The 19,266-nt window shown below is 46.2% G+C and overlaps 1 protein-coding gene across 20 annotated transcripts in view; it reads left to right on the top strand.

Moving 5' to 3' along the window:
• LOC129819709 (chromodomain-helicase-DNA-binding protein 4-like) overlaps positions 1-12,888 on the top strand; it is a 28,278-nt gene extending 15,390 nt beyond the window's left edge. For 3 of the 20 annotated variants that reach the window (XM_055876221.1, XM_055876215.1, XM_055876219.1), the window contains 21 exons: positions 1,235-1,359; positions 1,667-1,759; positions 1,988-2,141; positions 2,305-2,328; positions 2,544-2,719; positions 2,941-3,130; positions 4,030-4,120; positions 4,249-4,348; positions 4,556-4,689; positions 4,796-4,940; positions 5,043-5,214; positions 5,426-5,485; positions 5,713-5,819; positions 6,051-6,279; positions 6,412-6,474; positions 6,629-6,784; positions 7,015-7,123; positions 7,418-7,550; positions 7,756-7,951; positions 12,343-12,512; positions 12,607-12,888. In XM_055876221.1, coding sequence (XP_055732196.1) covers positions 1,235-1,359; positions 1,667-1,759; positions 1,988-2,141; positions 2,305-2,328; positions 2,544-2,719; positions 2,941-3,130; positions 4,030-4,120; positions 4,249-4,348; positions 4,556-4,689; positions 4,796-4,940; positions 5,043-5,214; positions 5,426-5,485; positions 5,713-5,819; positions 6,051-6,279; positions 6,412-6,474; positions 6,629-6,784; positions 7,015-7,123; positions 7,418-7,550; positions 7,756-7,951; positions 12,343-12,512; positions 12,607-12,621 — 2,642 coding nt within the window. In that variant the 3' untranslated portion in view covers positions 12,622-12,888. The remainder of the gene's footprint in view (positions 1-1,234; positions 1,360-1,666; positions 1,760-1,987; positions 2,142-2,304; positions 2,329-2,543; positions 2,720-2,940; positions 3,131-4,029; positions 4,121-4,248; positions 4,349-4,555; positions 4,690-4,795; positions 4,941-5,042; positions 5,215-5,425; positions 5,486-5,712; positions 5,820-6,050; positions 6,280-6,411; positions 6,475-6,628; positions 6,785-7,014; positions 7,124-7,417; positions 7,551-7,755; positions 7,952-12,342; positions 12,513-12,606) is intronic. The other 17 variants (XM_055876226.1, XM_055876224.1, XM_055876225.1 and 14 more) reach the window with 15 other exon arrangements.
• Positions 12,889-19,266: the final 6,378 nt, after the last annotated feature.

The following is a 19,266-nucleotide window of genomic DNA, read 5'->3' as shown; positions in this document are numbered from 1 at the left end:
CTGTTCTTGCCATAATATGGACTTGGTCTTTTACCAAATAGAGCTATCTTCTGTATATCACCCCTACCTTGTCACAACACAACTGATCGGCTCAAATGCATTAAGAAGGAAAGAAATCCCGCAAACCTGTTAATTGAAATGCATTCCAGGTGACTGCGTCATGATTCCGGTTGAGAGTATGCCAAGAGTATAAAATATATTTTGATTTGTTTAACACTTTTTTTGTTGTTTACATGATGTGTCATTTTGATATCTTCACTATTATTCTACAATCTAGAAAATAGTAAAAAATAAAGAACCCTTGAATGAGTAGGTGTGTCCAAACTTTTGACTGATACTGTTTATTTGAAATGTTTTTTTTGTTTTTTTTATCAAATGAAATGCCATTTATGGTGGACCATTTGCATGAACGAGTCTGTAGGACTATTAGGCTACTCCTATTCTTATAGTAAGCTATTTTACATTCATCAGCCTTATGTTTTCTGGAGCTCCTGGTAGTTCTTTATTTCAATTGTGCGGGAATAGACAACCTAGATGGCGAAATTTTCCGCTGTCTGATATCAACGCACGATTATCTAAAGCATTGTTTTATTCTTGTGGGGTTTTCGTTGAAATCGAGCTTGTTTTAGCACGCAGGTGCATGCAATCTCAAGTTAATTTTGTTTTAAGAATACCAGCGATAAAACAGGGCTCCAAAGAAGTTCTGAGTCTTTGTTGCAATAATTTTTGGGGGGATTTGTTATCCTCCCTGACTGTCTAGCTTTGGTTAGTTCTCAAACATGATATTAATACAAAATTATATAGGTCCTTTTATCTTTTTTACACATTTTATTTCAGGTTTTCGTTGTTTTTAGAGATGGAATTCTCAGTAGGTGGAAACGGCGCCACTAGCCGCCCCACAAACCGCTATTGTTGGCGAGCTGAGGAGTGTCATACTTTATATTGCAGAACATATTGTGCTCTTCTATCGCGCGTGCAATGATGTCAGAGGAGAGGTTGTTTACTTCTACATGTTTTTCCATCCCAAAAGTTTTTATTTTTTAAGATTGTTTTGTTGCTTTTTGGGATTTAGGCGGGCCAGGGAAAAAAACTTAATAATCTCTGGAAAGTGAATGATTATAGAGAGAAAGCAAGTGATTGATGTAAATATAGATTGTTATTGATGTAGAAAGTGATTGATATATATATACGTATAGTGATTTGGTCTGAGTGGTTGATCTGTTTTGTTCCTTAGCTCCTGGAGCGCTGCAGTTTGCCTTCCTGCTGTCGACGAGAGCTGGAGGTCTGGGTATCAACCTGGCCACCGCCGACACCGTCATCATCTACGACTCCGACTGGAACCCTCACAACGACATCCAGGTAACACACTTGGAACCATCACACACACACACAGACCCAATCCCAAATCAAGCCCAATGATCTTCGAGAATTTGATTAGTAGACGTACTATGGTGAACCTTCCACCTAGCCTGTCAGAGGGCAAGGTGGAGCTATTACCATATTGCTTACACCTGTCGAATCCAATCAGATCTCCACAAGTGCTTATGGGTCAATTTATGATTGGACCATTCACCATCTCCTTGTTCTCTATTATATCAACTTTTATTAAGGTGGTTGCGAGGATGAAAGGGTCATACTGTTTGTCTCTGCGTCTTCCTCTACTCAGGCGTTCAGCAGAGCTCACCGTATCGGACAGAACAAGAAGGTGATGATCTACCGCTTCGTCACAAAGGCCTCTGTGGAGGAGAGGATCACTCAGGTAAAGAGGATGTCCCCTCTCCTGCAACATCACAATGGCCTCTTCACAACGCAACACAGCAGTCTATATCATAGAATTGCTACCTTGTTGTTAGATCCAATGAATGTCGTGTGTGTGGAAGCGGGCCTCGTCTGTCGTCAACGCTACTCATTTCATTTCCTTGGCCTATACGGGCAGGAAGAAAGTCGATGCAGACATTGAAATGTCCCACGTTCCCTCCCTCTCCAGGTTGCCAAGAAGAAGATGATGTTGACCCACCTGGTGGTGCGTCCTGGTCTGGGCTCCAAGACGGGTTCCATGTCCAAACAGGAGCTGGACGACATCCTCAAGTTTGGCACGGAGGAGCTGTTCAAGGACGAGCTTGGAAAGGGGGACAAAGAAGGTAAAAAGAACTAAACATCTCCTGCTGTTGTGAACATGGATGGGTGGAAGGATGGAGTGGATAGTTGTTCATCTGTCAAATCACTTTTCAGTTGTCTTGAACGGGAGCAATGAAATGTTGTCTTATTGTATATTTTTTATTTGATTTTTTTACCTGCCCACAGCAGGTTACTGGAAGCGTGTTGCAGGTGAACAGAAAACAAGCAAATGCCAGCAGATACGAACAGTCAAATAAGATGATAGTTTGTTGGTTATTACTTACTTGTGCTTATTAGGTGAAATTATCAACATTTTGTGTAAACCGATGTGAAGATGTCTAGAACAGATTAAGTTCAAGATAAGGTCATGACAATGTTTACAACACATTCATTATAACGTTCTGATCATGTTTAATGTCCCCCAGGTGAGAACAAGGAGGAGGACAGCCAGGTGATCCACTATGATGACATGGCGGTGGACAGACTGCTGGACAGGAACCAGGAGTCCGAAACCCCGGAGGAAACGGAGATCGGGAGCATGAACGAGTACCTCGGTTCCTTCAAGGTGGCCCAGTACGTGGTCAAGGACGAGGAGGAGGCGGTAAGTTGTGTTGGTTTTGGGTCAAACGCGCCATTTAGCAGACACTTTGGCCCAAAGTGACGTTTTTCATTTTTAGAAGGTCGTCTCCCAAGTGGTCTCGTTGTAGCCCAGACGTTGCGAGTGTGTGTAACTGACGTGTCTCATTTGACACTGGCACACTTGATCATTGACTCTCCTTTCGCACCTCTCTCTCCTTTCCCTCGCTCTCGGCCCCCCCTCAGGAGGAGGAAGTACAGAGGGAGATCATCAAGCAGGAGGAGAGTGTCGACCCAGACTACTGGGAGAAGCTGCTCAGGCACCACTATGAGCAGCAGCAGGAGGACCTGGCCCGCAACCTGGGCAAGGGCAAGCGCATCCGCAAGCAGGTCAACTACAACGACGGCTCCCAGGAGGACCGAGGTAGTAGACGAGGTAACAACAACAACAAGCGCCAACGCCATTATTTACTTACGTGTGTGTGAGAGAGAGAGTGTGGTGGGTGTGAGTTTCACCGGTGAAGTCTTAGTAACTGTGTGGTGTCAGGTGTTTGTGCTGGTTTGATTACTCCTCACCTCCTGCACGAGGCATGCCTCTTCAGTTCTGGTGGCAATTGGAATTTTCCTCCCATTTGCATTACCTCTTTAGAAAGGCTCGGTGTCAGTCCTCAGTCCTTAGTGATCTTCTATTCCCAGCAACAATCCAAACTCTTCAGAATTACATTAATGTGAGTGGATATCTGTTCCAAGTCCTAGTTAGTTTTATGTCGGAATGACAGCTTTCCTTGTTAACTTTAGACGCCTGAATACAATGCATTGCAATGGCGTGAACTACACTACCCACAACGCACTGCACGGCCGCCATGATCTCAGGCTCCTCACCAAGAGGATGAAAATGCCAGCACCCGCCCCCGCAAAATGTGTCCCTCTTTAATCCTAGTACCCTAAGAGATTTGGAGAATGAGTTGGCGTGTGTGACTGAATTGCGGTTGTTTGTGTTTTGTACCACTTCCCTGTTTTGAGTCGGGAAACAGTGCATCTCTTCTCGGCTCCTAACTGTCCACATACTAGCTTAAACAATGTCCCACATGTGGTTTGAGTCAGCTACTCACACTCGGGCACTGCTTGTGGGCAAGTTGACACCTCACCCCCATATCTGTGACGTTGGTTTCCTTCTAGCGCTCTGTGCTTGGTCTGGTTGTCAACCTTTTACTCGAAGTCCACTTCCTTGTAGAATCTTCTTCCCCCCTCCTTTTAAATGTTCATCTTTTAATAAGTTCAAAGAAGTTTCTGGACTGTGTACTGAAATTGCGCCCCGTGTCTTCTGTCTCCAAGCAGATTGGCAGGATGACCAATCGGACAACAACTCGGACTACTCTGTGGCCTCCGAGGAGGGCGACGAGGACTTTGATGAGCGGGCAGAAGGTAAGCGAAAGTGTGTGTGTGGACAGATGGTGTCTCTGTCGGTGGTGTTTACAAGAGTGGGGTGGTGTGTGTTTAGTATGTGGTTTGTGAAGCTTAAGAGAATAACTTTTCATGTTTTCCTTTTTCTGGCGGTGCAGCCAACTCTCGCAGACCCAACAGGAAAGGCATGCGGGGCGACAGGGACAAGCCGCTGCCCCCCCTGCTGGCCAGAGTGGGAGGCAACATTGAGGTCAGCTTTCAATGTCCATCGATCACTGCACTCTGAACCAATGCCCTGCATGATCCTGAATGTGTTTTGCAATTTAGCTTATCTACAGATGGGCCAACCCACCACTTGTCTCTTGGCATTCAATTGGCTTGTATAGTTATAGAGGTCGGGGGTCAATGTGTGGACTACCTGTTAACTCAACGCTAACCCTGCCTCTCTGGTGTTCAGGTGTTGGGCTTCAACGTTCGCCAGAGGAAGGCCTTCCTGAATGCAGTGATGCGTTATGGGATGCCTCCTCAGGACGCCTTCACCACCCAGTGGCTGGTCAGAGACCTGCGTGGGAAATCTGAGAAAGAGTTCAAGTGAGTAACTAACATGTTATAGTGTAAATCAAAATAGTAATGCCTTGATATTGGTTGAATTTGTCCTCTATATTTTGTTTTACATCGGATCCTCTCTCCCTCACAGGGCGTACGTCTCCCTTTTCATGAGGCACCTGTGCGAGCCCGGCGCCGACGGAGCCGAGACCTTTGCCGACGGCGTCCCCCGCGAAGGGTTGTCGCGGCAACACGTACTCACCCGCATCGGTGTGATGTCGCTGATCCGCAAGAAGGTAGAGCCCAGTTCCTGGTTTGGGATAGTTGGGAGGAAATCAACTCAACCGTCATACGCTGAAGTGAGAGTGTAGCGCGTCCCTGACCGTGTTTTCCACCAGGTCCAGGAGTTCGAGCACGTCAACGGCCAGTGGTCCATGCCCTGGATGATGGAGCTGGAGGAGAGTAAAAAGGCTGCGGCCGCTGCTGCTGCTGGAGCCCGCCCCGACTCCCCAGGGAAGACCCCCTCCACGGGCACGCCTGCAGACACGCAGCCCAACACGCCCGCCACAGGTACAGACCGCTACGCCCTCTTCCACAACCCTCTCCCTGGTCCTTGCTCTTCCTGCGTTTCCTACGGCTAATCCGTCTTTCCCTGCTGTAGTGACCTATGGTCTGTAACCCAAAATCTCTGCAAGTACATCCCGCGTCTTGCAGAGTGTAGACCCTCTCCTGCGATGATGCTTTTAACCCCTGTTCCCCTCTGTGTGCTCGCCCTCCCCAGCCCCCAAAACTCCCTCCACTGGCACACCCGCAGACACGCAACCCAACACGCCTGCCCCAGGTAAACCAACTCTGTCCCCCCCCTGTCTTCCTCCACACCATCTCACTGTTCAAGGACTCTTGACATGCAGGCTCAAACAACTGACTCAAGCGCCGCTGCTGCTGCTATGCTGGTTACAGTGAAACCACCATAGAATAGGAGGTGCTTGGGTGTGTAAAACGTGTAACTGTCAATCAGCGCTTGGAGATGTGGAAGGTGGATTAAGAGCTGATGTCCTGTTGGTTTAGCAGACGATCCTTCGAAGACTGAGGACGCCGCAAAGAATGGCGAGAAAGAGGAGAAGAAAGACGGCGAGGTGGAGAAGGAGGAGTCCAGAAAGACGGAAGACCCAGAGGTAAAGAATGATACACTTGATCTACGTTGGTCAAGAGACTAGAATAAGCCAATGGCTGACCAAAGCCAACCAATTTATCATACTTGTACATAGGATATTGATACCACAGTGTATATCATTGTTGTGAAGTTTGAGATGGAGCTCCTTGTCCAGAATGGTTAGTTTTAGTAAGTTTAAAACATCTGTGCTGTTCTCTGTGCTTTCTGGTTCTACGAAATGTTCCTCGTTCAGGTCAATGCGATCCCCGATAAAGAGGAGAAGACTCCTTCCCCTGAACCGAAAGAGAAAGATGAAGACGAGCCCATGGAAACAGACAAGCCTGCCAACGGCGAGGCGGAAAAGGAGAAGGACGGCGAGACTGCAGAGAAGAGTGCTCAGGGAGAAGAGGAGACCAAGTCTCCAGCAGCAGAGGCCAAGATGGACGTGTCCGAGGTCAAATCGGAAGACTCCGAGGCCAAAGGTGATGTCGTAATAGAATATGGGTCGGCACTATTTTTCCACAGTAGCATTTCTATTGAATTCTGTTAGACACTCGTTTTGATGTTTGCTAATGTTCTCCCCCTTTTTCCTCTCCATCCCTCTGGATTTGCAGCAGAAGAGAAGAAAGAGAAGACGGAGAAGATGGATACCACTCCTGCCTCAGAGGAAAAGAAAGGTAGCTCCTCTCACCATCATTCTCTCTCATTTTGCACTCGTCAATCAACAAACTGCAGTCAGGACATACTTCTGGTCCCGTGCCTTGTCGGTCCACGTGTCTGCTTCACTCCGTTCTCTCAAACACCCCATTTTCAACCTCGTTCTGTCTGCAGAGCAAAAGGAGGAGAAGGATGGCGCGAAGGTGGAGGAGCTGGCCAAGCTGCAGAACGGGGACAGTGTGAAGGAGGTGGTGGCGGCCGGAGTCAGTGAGGAGAAGAAGAAAGCCAAGACGAGATTCATGTTCAACATCGCCGACGGAGGATTTACAGGTAAGAGAACTGGAGTGTCAAGAGGGAAAGCATACCGCGTGCGTGCGCGCACACACACACACACACACACACACACACACACAGATCTTCACACGTTCTCAACTGATTTTTGGTTGGTTTCATATATGGTTAAGCGCTACTCTTGGACTAAATAGCATTTTCAATGGTCTCAATTTCAACAAATCTCAATTGTTACTTCAGGGAATCACTCTTTTTCTCCCCTCCTACAGAGCTACACTCCTTGTGGCAGAACGAGGAGAGGGCCGCCACCGTCACCAAGAAGACCAACGAGATCTGGCACCGTCGCCATGACTACTGGCTTCTGGCTGGCATCATACAGTATCTTTTTATACCGCTGTTGACAAACTATGCTGCCCACCGTGGCTCTTTGCAAAACAAACATCAGTGATTTACGGTCAAATTTTTCTCTTCAAAATGTAACCGGTGCAACACTCATTGTAAAATTGCCTCCACGGTGGACTAATAACAAGAAAAATAAAAAAATAAGAACTAATAACTATGGCCAGCTTCAAGTATTGGTTAATGGTCACATACATTAGGCCAATATTGGGTCATACTGCAAACAGTGGGGCCAGTCTGTTTTGTTTTTCCCTTGACTCTGGCGCCCCCTAGACACGGCTACGCGCGTTGGCAGGACATTCAGAACGACGTGAAGTACGCCATCCTCAACGAGCCCTTCAAGGCTGAGATGAACCGAGGCAACTTCCTGGAGATAAAAAACAAGTTTCTGGCCAGGAGGTTCAAGGTATAAAAGCCTTTATTAACCATGATCATTTATAAGCCACCTCTTCTTTATACCCCCCCCCCCCCCAGGCCTGTCAGCCGTTCTCATTTTCACTCTTCTCGCGTAAAGGTTTGTTGTGCTCCATGTACACGCTGTGCATTTTGCATTGCTGTATTCTCATCCACCCCTCTGCTTCCCCATCTCCTCTCGTCCCTCCTCCCCCTAGCTGCTGGAGCAGGCCCTGGTGATCGAGGAGCAGCTGCGCCGGGCGGCCTACCTCAACATGTCGGAGGACCCTTCCCACCCCTCCATGGCCCTCAACACGCGCTTCAGCGAGGTGGAGTGTCTGGCCGAGTCCCACCAACACCTCAGCAAGGAGTCCATGTCGGGGAACAAGCCTGCCAACGCCGTTCTGCACAAAGGTAAGCTAGCCAGCTGGCACTCGCCTAGTACGCCCGGGTCGAGTTCATTAGGGCACACTGTAGAAAAATGTTTGGCAACGGAAAATGTAAATGGTTCCTATGGGACCTCCCCAATTTTAACTTTGTGTCTGACCGTTTTGTACCTACTGAACGTGACCCTGTGCAAAGGAATAGGAAGAATAGTGTCTCTACTGACAAACAGACCGTAATACATTTATCAACCTAAAGTACATTGAGGCTTAGTTGAAGATTTGTAAAGTTAATAATAGATGTATTTTATACAGCGCGTTTCATTCCAAGTCAGAAAGGAAGTATCTTAACAGGAGGGATTATAATGGTGTAGAGCCGGGCAGGGAGGTAGAGATATCATTCATCGGGCCCCTCGTCGTCTTCCATAGTCACAGTTCCTCCTCCGTAGATGTTATTATTTCACCTTTATTTAACCAGGTAGGCCAGTTGAGAACAAGTTCTCATTTACAACTGCGACCTGGCCAAGATAAAGCAAAGCAGTGCGACACAAACAACAACACAGAGTTACACATGGAATAAACAAGCGTACAGTCAATAACACAATAGAAGAAAAAATAAGTCTATATACAGTGTGTGCAAATGGCGTGAGGAGGTAAGGCAATAAATAGGCCATAGTAGCGAAGTAATTACAATTTAGCAAATTAACACTGGAGTGATAGATGAGATCCAGATACGCTGGATCGTCCACTACTGAAGTGTAGCACCCACCTGGGTGACTCTTCGGCGACTGTAAAAGCACCAGTAAGACCCTCACACCCCAGCAGTGGTCCATAAAAGCCCCCCACAAAGCGAGCTTCTGCATCCGCACACCGCTGTCCACTTACCTCTAGGAAATGGGGCAGGAGGCAAAAAGCCAATGCTGTTGATCTGGTGTTGCTGAGTCATTCAAATCATATTACAAGCTAGCTAGCTAGTTAGTTAGCCAAGCCAAATATAAACTGACATGCAATAATCAGTCCTGCATTTCCGCGGGTCACCACCAGATATTACAGTTCATCTATTAACATTCTACATTCTATAAACCTCTACAGTCCTGATCGGCACAGCAGAAGATGATGCGTCCAAGCTTTGAAACCACGGCCCGTTATGTGTATATATACAGTACCAGTCAAAAGTTTGGACACACCTACTCATTCAAGAGTTTTTCTGAATTTTTCTATTTAGAATAATAGTGAAGACATCAAAACTACAAAATAGCACACATGGAATCATGTAGTAACCAAAAATGTGTTAAACAAATCGAAATATATTTTTGATTCTTCAAAGTAGCCACCCTTTGCCTTGATGACCGCTTTGCACACTCCTGGCATTCTCTCAACCAACTTCACCTGGAATGTTTTTCCAACAGTCTTGAAGGAGTTCCCATATGCTGAGCACTTGTTGGCTGCTTTTCCTTCACTCTGTGGTCCAACTCATCCCAAACCATCTCATTTGGGTTGAGGTTGGGTGATTGTGGAGGCCAGGTCATCTAAAGCAGCACTCCATCACTCTACTTGGTCATATAGCCCTTACACAACCTGGAGGTGTTTTGGGTCATTGTCCTGTTGACAAACAAATGATAGTCCCACTAAGCGCAAACCAGATGGGAAGGCGTATCGCTGCAGAATGCTGTAGTAGCCATGCTGGTTAAGTGTCCCTTGAATTCTAAATAAATCAGTGTCACCAGCAAAGCACCATTACACCACCTCCATGCTTCACGGTGGGAACCACACATGCAGAGGTCATCCGTTCAGCTACTCTGCATCTCACAAAGACACGGCGGTTGGAACCAAAAATCTCAAATTTGGACTCATCAGACCAAAGGACAGATTTCCACCAGTCTAATGTCCATTGCTTGTGTTTCTTGGCCCAAGCAAGTCTCTTCTTCTTATTGGTGTCCTTTAGTAGTGGTTTCTTTGCAACAATTTAACCATGAAGTCCTGATTCACTCAGTCTCTGAACAGATGATGTTGAGATGTGTCTGTTACTTGAACTCTGAAGCATTTATTAGGGCTGCAGTTTCTGAGGCTCGTAACGCCTAATGAACTTATTCTCTGCAGCAGAGGTAACTCTGGGTCTTCCATTCCTGTGGCGGTCCTCCTGAGAGCCAGTTTCATCATAGCGCTTGATGGTTTTTGCAACTGCACTTGAAGAAACTTTCAAAGTTCTAAATGTTCTGGATTGACTGACCTTCATGTCTTAAAGTAATGATGGACTGCCGTTTCTCTTTTGTTATTTGAGCTGCTCTTGCCATTATATGGACTTGGTGTTTTACCAAATAGGGCTGTCTTCTGTATACCCACCCTACCTTGTTACAACACAACTGATTGGCTCAAGTGCATTAAGAAGGAAAGAAATTCCACAATAGTACTTTTAAGAAGGCACACCTGTTAATTGAAATGCATTCCTGGTGACGAAGCTGGTTGAGAGAACGCTAATAGTGTGCAAAACTGTCAAGGCAACGGGTGGCTACTTTGAGGAATATAGAATATATTTAGATTTGTAACTTTTTTTGGTTACTACATGATTCCGTATGTGTTATTTCCTAATTTTACGTCTTTCTTCTACAATGTAGAACATTTTATTTTTTAAATAAAGAAAAACCTTTGAATAAGTAGGTCTCCAAACTTTTGACTGGTATTATATATGTGTGTGCATTCATAAAGTAATCAGACCCCTTGACCTTTTCCACATTTTTGTTACGTTATAGCCTTATTCTAAAATGTAGTAAATGAATCCCCCCCCCTCTCAATCTACACACAATACCGCATAATCACACAGCAAAAACAGGTTTTTAGAAATTTCTGCAAATGTATAAATAAATAAAAATCACATTTACATAAGTATTCAGACTCTTTACTCAGTACTTTGTAGAAGCACCTTTGGCAGCGTTTACAGCCTCGAGTCTTCTTGGGTATGATGCTACAAGCTTGGTACACCTGTATTTGGGGAGTTTCTCACATTCTTCTCTGCAGATCCTCTCTCAAGCTCTGTCAGGTTGGATGGGGAGCGTCACTGCACGGCTATTTTCAGGTCTCTCCAGTGATGTTCGATCGGGTTCAAGTCCGGTCTCTGGCTAGGCCACTCAAGGACATTTAGAGACTTGTCCCGAAACCAATCCTGCCTTGTCTTGCCTGCGTTCTTAGTGTCGTTGTCCAGGTGGGAGGTAAACCTTTGCACTAATCTGAGGTCCTGAGCGCTCTGGAGAAGGTTTTCATCAAGGATTTCTCTGTACTTTTCTCTGTTCATCTTTCCCTCGATCCTGACCAAGTCTCCCAGTCCCTGCTGCTGAAAAACATCCCCACAGCATGATGATGCTGCCACCACCATGCTTCATTGTAGGGATGGTGCCAGGTTACTTCCAGATGTGACGCTTGGCATTCAGGCCAAAGAGTTCAATCTTGGTTTCATCAGACCAGAGAATCTTGTTTCTCATGGTCTGAGAGTACTTTAGGTGCCTTTTGGCAAACTCCAAGCAGGCTGTCATGTGCCTTTTACTGAAGATTGGCTTCCGTCTGGCCACTCTACCATAAAGGCCTGATTGGTGGAGTGCTGCAGAGATGGTTGTCCTTCTGGAAGATTCTCCCATTTCCACAGAGGAACCCTGGAGCCATGTCCGAGTGACCGTTGGGTTCTTGGTCACCTCCCTGACCAAGGCTCTTCTCCCCCGATTGCTCAGTTTGGCCAGGCGACCAGCTCTATGAAGTCTTGGGTTTTCCAAACTTCTTCCATTTAAGAATGATGGAGGCCACTGTGTTCTTGGGGACCTTCAATGCTGCAGAAATGTTTTGGTGCCCTTCCTCAGATCTGTGCCTCGACACAATCCTGTGGCGGATCTCTACGGACAATTCCTTCGACCTCATGGCTTGGTTTTTAATCTGACCTGCACTGTCAACTGTTGGACCTTAAATAGACAGGTGTTGCCTTTCCAAATCATGTCCAGTCAATTGAATTTACCACAGTTGGACTACAAGTTGTAGAAACATCAAGGATGATCAATGGAAACAGGATGCACTTGAGCTCAGTTTTGAGTCTCATAGCAAAGGGTCTGAATACTTATGTAAATAAGGTTTTTGTGTGTTTTTTTTAATATAAATACATTTGGAACAATTTCTACACCTGTCTTTTGCTTTGTCATTATGGGGTATTGTGTGTAGATTGATGAGGAACATTAATCACTTTTAGAACAAGGCTATAATGTAACAGTATTTGGAGAAAGTCAAGGCATCTGAATATGCACCAATTTGTAAGTCGCTCTGGATAAGAGCGTCTGCTAAATGACTTAAATGTAAATGTAAATGAATACTTTCCGAATACACTGTATATACGCATTTGTATGTTGGCAAGCACTTCCAGGTTCTCATTCTCTCTTTCCCTCTCAGTGCTGAAACAGCTGGAGGAGCTGCTCAGTGACATGAAAGCAGACGTGACCCGTCTCCCGGCAACCATCGCCCGGATACCCCCGGTCGCAGTGAGACTCCAGATGTCCGAGAGGAACATCCTCAGCCGCCTGGCCAGCAGAGGCCCCGAACCACAGCCTCAACAACCTCAGGTAAGCACCCACCCCAATGAGGGGTGTGTGAATGTTTTATGCACAAGTCTTGTCACGTTTTGTAATGTGCTTGTTTGCGTTCTTTCTCCTACAGCTGTCACAACAGTAGCCTGGCTTAGCCCCCTTGAACCTCACCACCTCTACATTCCTGATCGGCACAGCAGACGATGATGCGCCCAAGCTTGAAACCACGGCCCTTTATATAATATGGACTTGCAGCGTTCCTACAGGCTGACTCCTGGACACTGTGGAAATAATAGCTATTTTAATTTTTCCTTTTGTTTTGACTTTATTAATATTATTGATATAATGTTATTATGATGGTTTTTTTGGGACCTAAATAAAAATGTAATAAAGGATTTTGTTTGTTTTTTTATCATGTGGTTTTCTGTGGGGGGGTGATTCAATGGTGTAGAAGCAAGGCTCATGAAAATAGATCCTGTTCTTCCCTGTTCTGTATATCTAGTTAAATTATCTAAGAGGGAGTCATGAGTGACTGAATCATTTTTTAACCTCTTTTTGTTCCAATCAAGACAATTCATTTTGACATTGAAGTAACGGACTGATAAATGTTTTGTTTTTGCAACCAAAAAAAATGGGGAGGGGGGGAATAAAATCACCTGCAGGCCGCCATTTGGGGAACCCTGGCGTAGGCTGTACAGGGCCCTTTATATGATAAAGGAAATGGAGTGAAAGGACTATGCACTGCCCGGACCTTAGTGGTACTGTGTGGCTGTTAGCTTGGTGGCAACGACGCCAGTGTTGTGTGTTCAATTCCCACTGGACAGTCATTCAATTGTATGCATTCACTGATGTAAATCGCTTTGGGTGAAGTCTCAATGACATGAGATAAGATCAAATTCCTGTGAACCTGGTGGAGGCACACAGTCTATTCAAAATGTCTTGTGTTGCACAGACATTGTGTTCTTTATACGTTGTAAAAAAAATCAATACGCACAACTGCGAAGAACACGACCTGGAACGAGACCATGGGTGCGTTTGTAAATTCATTCTGGAGTGTCAGAGTGGCATCTGGGTGTTTGTAAATTCATCAGTTATTCTGTGCTCTGGCACACTCAGGGCGCGTTCGTAAACTGGCTATGTACTCCGATAGCCAGAGCGCAGAATAACTGATGAATTTACAAACGCCCAGAGTGAGGTGTTTTTTCATGTCTGGAAGTAGCCGACCAAAGTTAGCTTGGGTGCTGGACTGCCATGAGGTCAGAACGCTCAGATCAACCCTGCTCCTTGGCCAGAGCGTCCAGCGTGCGCTCTAAACGCTATGAAATTATGAAGGCTTACAAAGGCCCAGAGTGCACTCTGGCACTCCAGAGTGAATTTATGAACGCTCATTAAGTAGATTTTGGTTTCAAAACTAAGTCTTAAACACATGCTTAGTACTGTTAAAAAGGTAAACACTGGGATTCAGATAAAGGTGTCAGAAACAATGTGATTTCTACAGAGCCCAAGATGCAGCAGACCAACAAACAAAATACACTGCTCAAAAAAATAAAGGGAACACTTAAACAACACAATGTATCTCCAAGTCAATCACACTTCTGTGAAATCAAACTGTCCACTTAGGAAGCAACACTGATTGACAATAAATGTCACATACTGTTGTGCAAATGGAATAGACAAAAGGTGGAAATTATAGGCAATTAGCAAGACACCCCCCAAAACAGGAGTGATTCTGCAGGTGGTGACCACAGACCACTTCTCAGTTCCTATGCTTCCTGGCTGATGTTTTGGTCACTTTTGAATGCTGGCGGTGCTCTCACTCTAGTGGTAGCATGAGACGGAGTCTACAACCCACACAAGTGGCTCAGGTAGTGCAGTTCATCCAGGATGGCACATCAATGCGAACTGTGGCAAAAAGGTTTGCTGTGTCTGTCAGCGTAGTGTCCAGAGCATGCAGGCGCTACCAGGAGACAGGCCAGTACATCAGGAGACGTGGAGGAGGCCGTAGGAGGGCAACAACCCAGCAGCAGGACCGCTACCTCCGCCTTAGTGCAAGGAGGTGCACTGCCAGCGCCATGCAAAATGACCTCCAGCAGGCCACAAATGTGCATGTGTCAGCATATGGTCTCACAAGGGGTCTGAGGATCTCATCTCGGTACCTAATGGCAGTCAGGCTACCTCTGGCGAGCACATGGAGGGCTGTGCGGCCCCACAAAGAAATGCCACCCCACATCATGACTGACCCATCGCCAAACCGGTCATGCTGGAGGATGTTGCAGGCAGCAGAACGTTCTCCACGGCGTCTCCAGACTCTGTCACGTCTGTCACATGTGCTCAGTGTGAACCTGCTTTCATCTGTGAAGAGCACAGGGCGCCAGTGGCGAATTTGCCAATCTTGGTGTTCTCTGGCAAATGCCAAACGTCCTGCACGGTGTTGGGCTGTAAGCACAACCCCCACCTGTGGACGTCGGGCTCTCATACCACCCTCATGGAGTCTGTTTCTGACCGTTTGAGCAGACACATGCACATTTGTGGCCTGCTGGAGGTCATTTTGCATGGCGCTGGCAGTGCACCTCCTTGCACTAAGGCGGAGGTAGCGGTCCTGCTGCTGGGTTGTTGCCCTCCTACGGCCTCCTCCACGTCTCCTGATGTACTGGCCTGTCTCCTGGTAGCGCCTGCATGCTCTGGACACTACGCTGACAGACACAGCAAACCTTTTTGCCACAGTTCGCATTGATGTGCCATCCTGGATGAACTGCACTACCTGAGCCACTTGTGTGGGTTGTAGACTCCGTCTCATGCTACCACTAGAGTGAGAGCACCGCCAGCATTCAAAAGTGACCAAAACATCAGCCAGGAAGCATAGGAACTGAGAAGTGGTCTGTGGTCACCACCTGCAGAATCACTCCTGTTTTGGGGGGTGTCTTGCTAATTGCCTATAATTTCCACCTTTTGTCTATTCCATTTGCACAACAGCATGTGACATTTATTGTCAATCAGTTTTGCTCCCTAAGTGGACAGTTTGATTTCACAGAAGTGTAATTGACTTGGAGTTACATTGTGTTGTTTAAGTGTTCCCTTTATTTTTTTGAGCAGTGTACATTTACTTGGGGTTTTATTTTCAGGGGGTGAGGGGTCCCCCCCAATTGTCCCCATGTTGGGGAATAAGAGATTTGAAAGTCTAGGTTTGAGATCAAATATGTCACCAATTACTGTTCCAAAATAAATTTGAATGTCAGATATTTTACCTAATAGTGGTGCTTTAAACATGCACAAATTCCCATTGGAACACAGCCACTTTAAAAGTGCAGGGCTTGTGCAACATGCCATACCTTCATCTTACAGGAAGTATATAGTTATACACTGCTCAAAAAAATAAAGGGAACACTAACATACCACATCCTAGATCTGAATGAATGAAATATTCTTATTAAATACTTTTTTCTTTACATAGTTGAATGTGCTGACAACAAAATCACACAAAAATTATCAATGGAAATCAAATTCATCAACCCATGGAGGTCTGGATTTGGAGTCACACTCAAAATTAAAGTGGAAAACCCCACTACAGGCTGATCCAACTTTGATGTAATGTCCTTAAAACAAGTCAAAATGAGGCTCAGTAGTGTGTGTGGCCTCCACGTGCCTGTATGACCTCCCTACAATGCCTGGGCATGCTCCTGATGAGGTGGCGGATGGTCTCCTGAGGGATCTCCTCCCAGACCTGGACTAAAGCATCCGCCAACTCCTGGACAGTCTGTGGTGCAACGTGGCGTTGGTGGATGGAGCGAGACATGATGTCCCAGATGTGCTCAATTGGATTCAGGTCTGGGGAATGGGCAGGCCAGTCCATAGCATCAATGCCTTCCTCTTGCAGGAACTGCTGACACACTCCAGCCACATGAGGTCTAGCATTGTCTTGCATTAGGAGGAACCCAGGGCCAACCGCACCAGCATATGGTCTCACAAGGGGTCTGAGGATCTCATCTCGGTACCTAATGGGAGTCAGGCTACCTCTGGCGAGCACATGGAGGGCTGTGCGGCCCCCCAAAGAAATGCCACCCCACACCATGACTGACCCACTGCCAAAGCGGTCATGCTGGAGGATGTTGCAGGCAGCAGAACGTTCTCCACGGCGTCTCCAGACTCTGTCACGTCTGTCACATGTGCTCAGTGTGAACCTGCTTTCATCTGTGAAGAGCACAGGGCGCCAGTGGCGAATTTGCCAATCTTGGTGTTCTCTGGCAAATGCCAAACATCCTGCACGGTGTTGGGCTGTAAGCACAACCCCCACCTGTGGACGTCGGGCCCTCATACCACCCTCATGGAGTCTGTTTCTGACCGTTTGAGCAGACACATGCACATTTGTGGCCTGCTGGAGGTCATTTTGCAGGGCTCTGGCAGTGCTCCTCCTTGCACAAAGGCGGAGGTAGCGGTCCTGCTGCTGGGTTGTTGCCCTCCTACGGCCTCCTCCACGTCTCCTGATGTACTGGCCTGTCTCCTGGTAGCGCCTCCATGCTCTGGACACTACGCTGACAGACACAGCAAACCTTCTTGCCACAGCTCGCATTGATGTGCCATCCTGGATGAGCTGCACTACCTGAGCCACTCATGCTACCACTAGAGTGAAAGCACCGCCAGCATTCAAAAGTGACCAAAACATCAGCCAGGAAGCATAGGAACTGAGAAATGGTCTGTGGTCACCACCTGCAGAACCACTCCTTTATTGGGGGTGTCTTGCTAATTGCCTATAATTTCCACCTGTTGTTTATTCCATTTGCACAACAGCATGTGAAATTTATTGTCAATCAGTGTTGCTTCCTAAGTGGACAGTTTGATTTCACAGAAGTGTGATTGACTTGGAGTTACATTGTGTTGTTTAAGTGTTCCCTTTATTTTTCTGAGCAGTGTATATATATATAAGGAGAAAGCTGAAGTCTCCATCTATCCATTGATGTAAATATATCCTCTGTCCGATTCCCAGTTCATCCACTAGATAGCAATAGGAGATCACATGACGTCTCTTGGCCATTTGAAACCAGCTGCATCTGGTTTGAGTTGTGAGTCACTGTCCCAAAATGGCTGAACGTATTTCTCAGCATGGTTTCTTATGACGGTAGTAAGATTTGATTTCCCATAAAAACAATGCCTGTAGCTTTCAAATAATGTAACTTTCTATTTTCAAAACAACCGCTCAGAGTTTGACTTGTTAATTGGGTTCACTGATCTATTATTAGGAATTAGATTAAAATCTGATCCCATTTATGCAGAAATACAGAAAATCCTAAAGGGTTCACAAACTTTTCTCTTACCACTAACTCTGCCGGCCAGGTGAATTTACTAACTGTGTTATGTATACTTGCTGTAGATAGATACAGAGGTCGAGGCATCAGAATCAAACTACTTTGAACTTGTCCAAACTCTTCTAGATGACCCACTTGAGAGGGAACACTTCTTCCAGGTTGGTGTGAGAACATTATTTCTAAAACAGACATTTAAATCAAGGAGGTAAACTGAACAGCAGTGCATGCACAATCTATTCCACATCCTATTCCATTGAAATCCTTGTTACTGGCTTACTCAGTACTGCTGAACCTCAACTTGTATGCATTAGAGAGGAAACGCGCCAAAACGACGGCGGGACGATTGCTTTTGACCAAAACACCAGTTGTAATTTAATGTCCTGTCTTCTAGGATGTTTTTCAGAGGAATTCGACCCCATGTATGACACATCTCTGATGTGGGAGTTCCTCTCCAGACTGTAGAAGCTGCTTCCAACACCAACATTGCAACAGGTAGGTGCAATTTGGGAAGAGACAATTGTGGCAGTCTTGAATTTCTGATGTCTGGTAGTACTAACAGGAAGTTGCCCCACTGTGTATTATGTCATATTGCTGAGTGTACCATAAATTCTTGTTACTTGGGCAATTGAATTTGTTGCACATTTAAAACCACCTCCCGTTCTCAGACTGCATCATGGCTCAGACCTGCCCCCTCTATGCTTGTTACGAACACCTCTAGGAAGAGGGAACGCAACTGTCAGCCACAGTTGAAAAGCTCCCACTAATCAATGACACTTGTTATAACGGCCGCAGACGACTGATGGAGGTTTTTTGATTTTGATGTGTAAGACATGCCTCTGTTAATGTTAGCAGTCAAACAATTACCCCAATGGACATTTGACAGCATGGAGAGAGTAGTTGTATTCCTTTTCAGAGAAATTAGGCAATTATGTTTTGGTTTTAGTTTAGAAAAAAAGACATATTGGGCCTCCCGAGTGGTACAGCGATCTAAGGCACTGCTTCGCAGTGCTAGAGGCATCATTACAGACCCGGGTTCGATCCCAGGCTGTATCAGAACCGGCTGTGATCGGGAGTCACATAGGGCTGCGCACAATTGGCACAGCTTCGTCCAGGTTAGGTGACGGTACGGCTGGGGGTGCCTTACTTGGCTTATCGCGCTCTAGCGACTCCTTGTGGCGGGCCGGGTGCCTGCAGGCTGACTTCGGTCATCAGGTGAACAGTGTGTCCTCTGACACATTGGTGTGGCTGGCTTCCGAGTTAAGCGGGTGGGTGTTAAGAGGTGCGGTTTGGCAGGTAATGTTTCGAAGGACGCATGACTCGACCTTTGCCTCCCGAGTCTTTTGGGGAGTTGCAGCGATGAGACAATTGGTCAGAAAAAGGGGGTAAAAATGTAAAATAATAAAAAGAAAAGACAAATATTTGATTGGGTATGTTTTCTTTTTCATTTCAGGTCATTCATCTTGTGTCAATGATTGCTTCCTCTCTTCTCT

This window comes from Salvelinus fontinalis, chromosome 22 (genome assembly GCF_029448725.1).
Source record: "Salvelinus fontinalis isolate EN_2023a chromosome 22, ASM2944872v1, whole genome shotgun sequence".
NCBI lineage: Eukaryota > Metazoa > Chordata > Actinopteri > Salmoniformes > Salmonidae > Salvelinus > Salvelinus fontinalis.
This window is presented reverse-complemented; position numbering and strand designations above follow the sequence as displayed.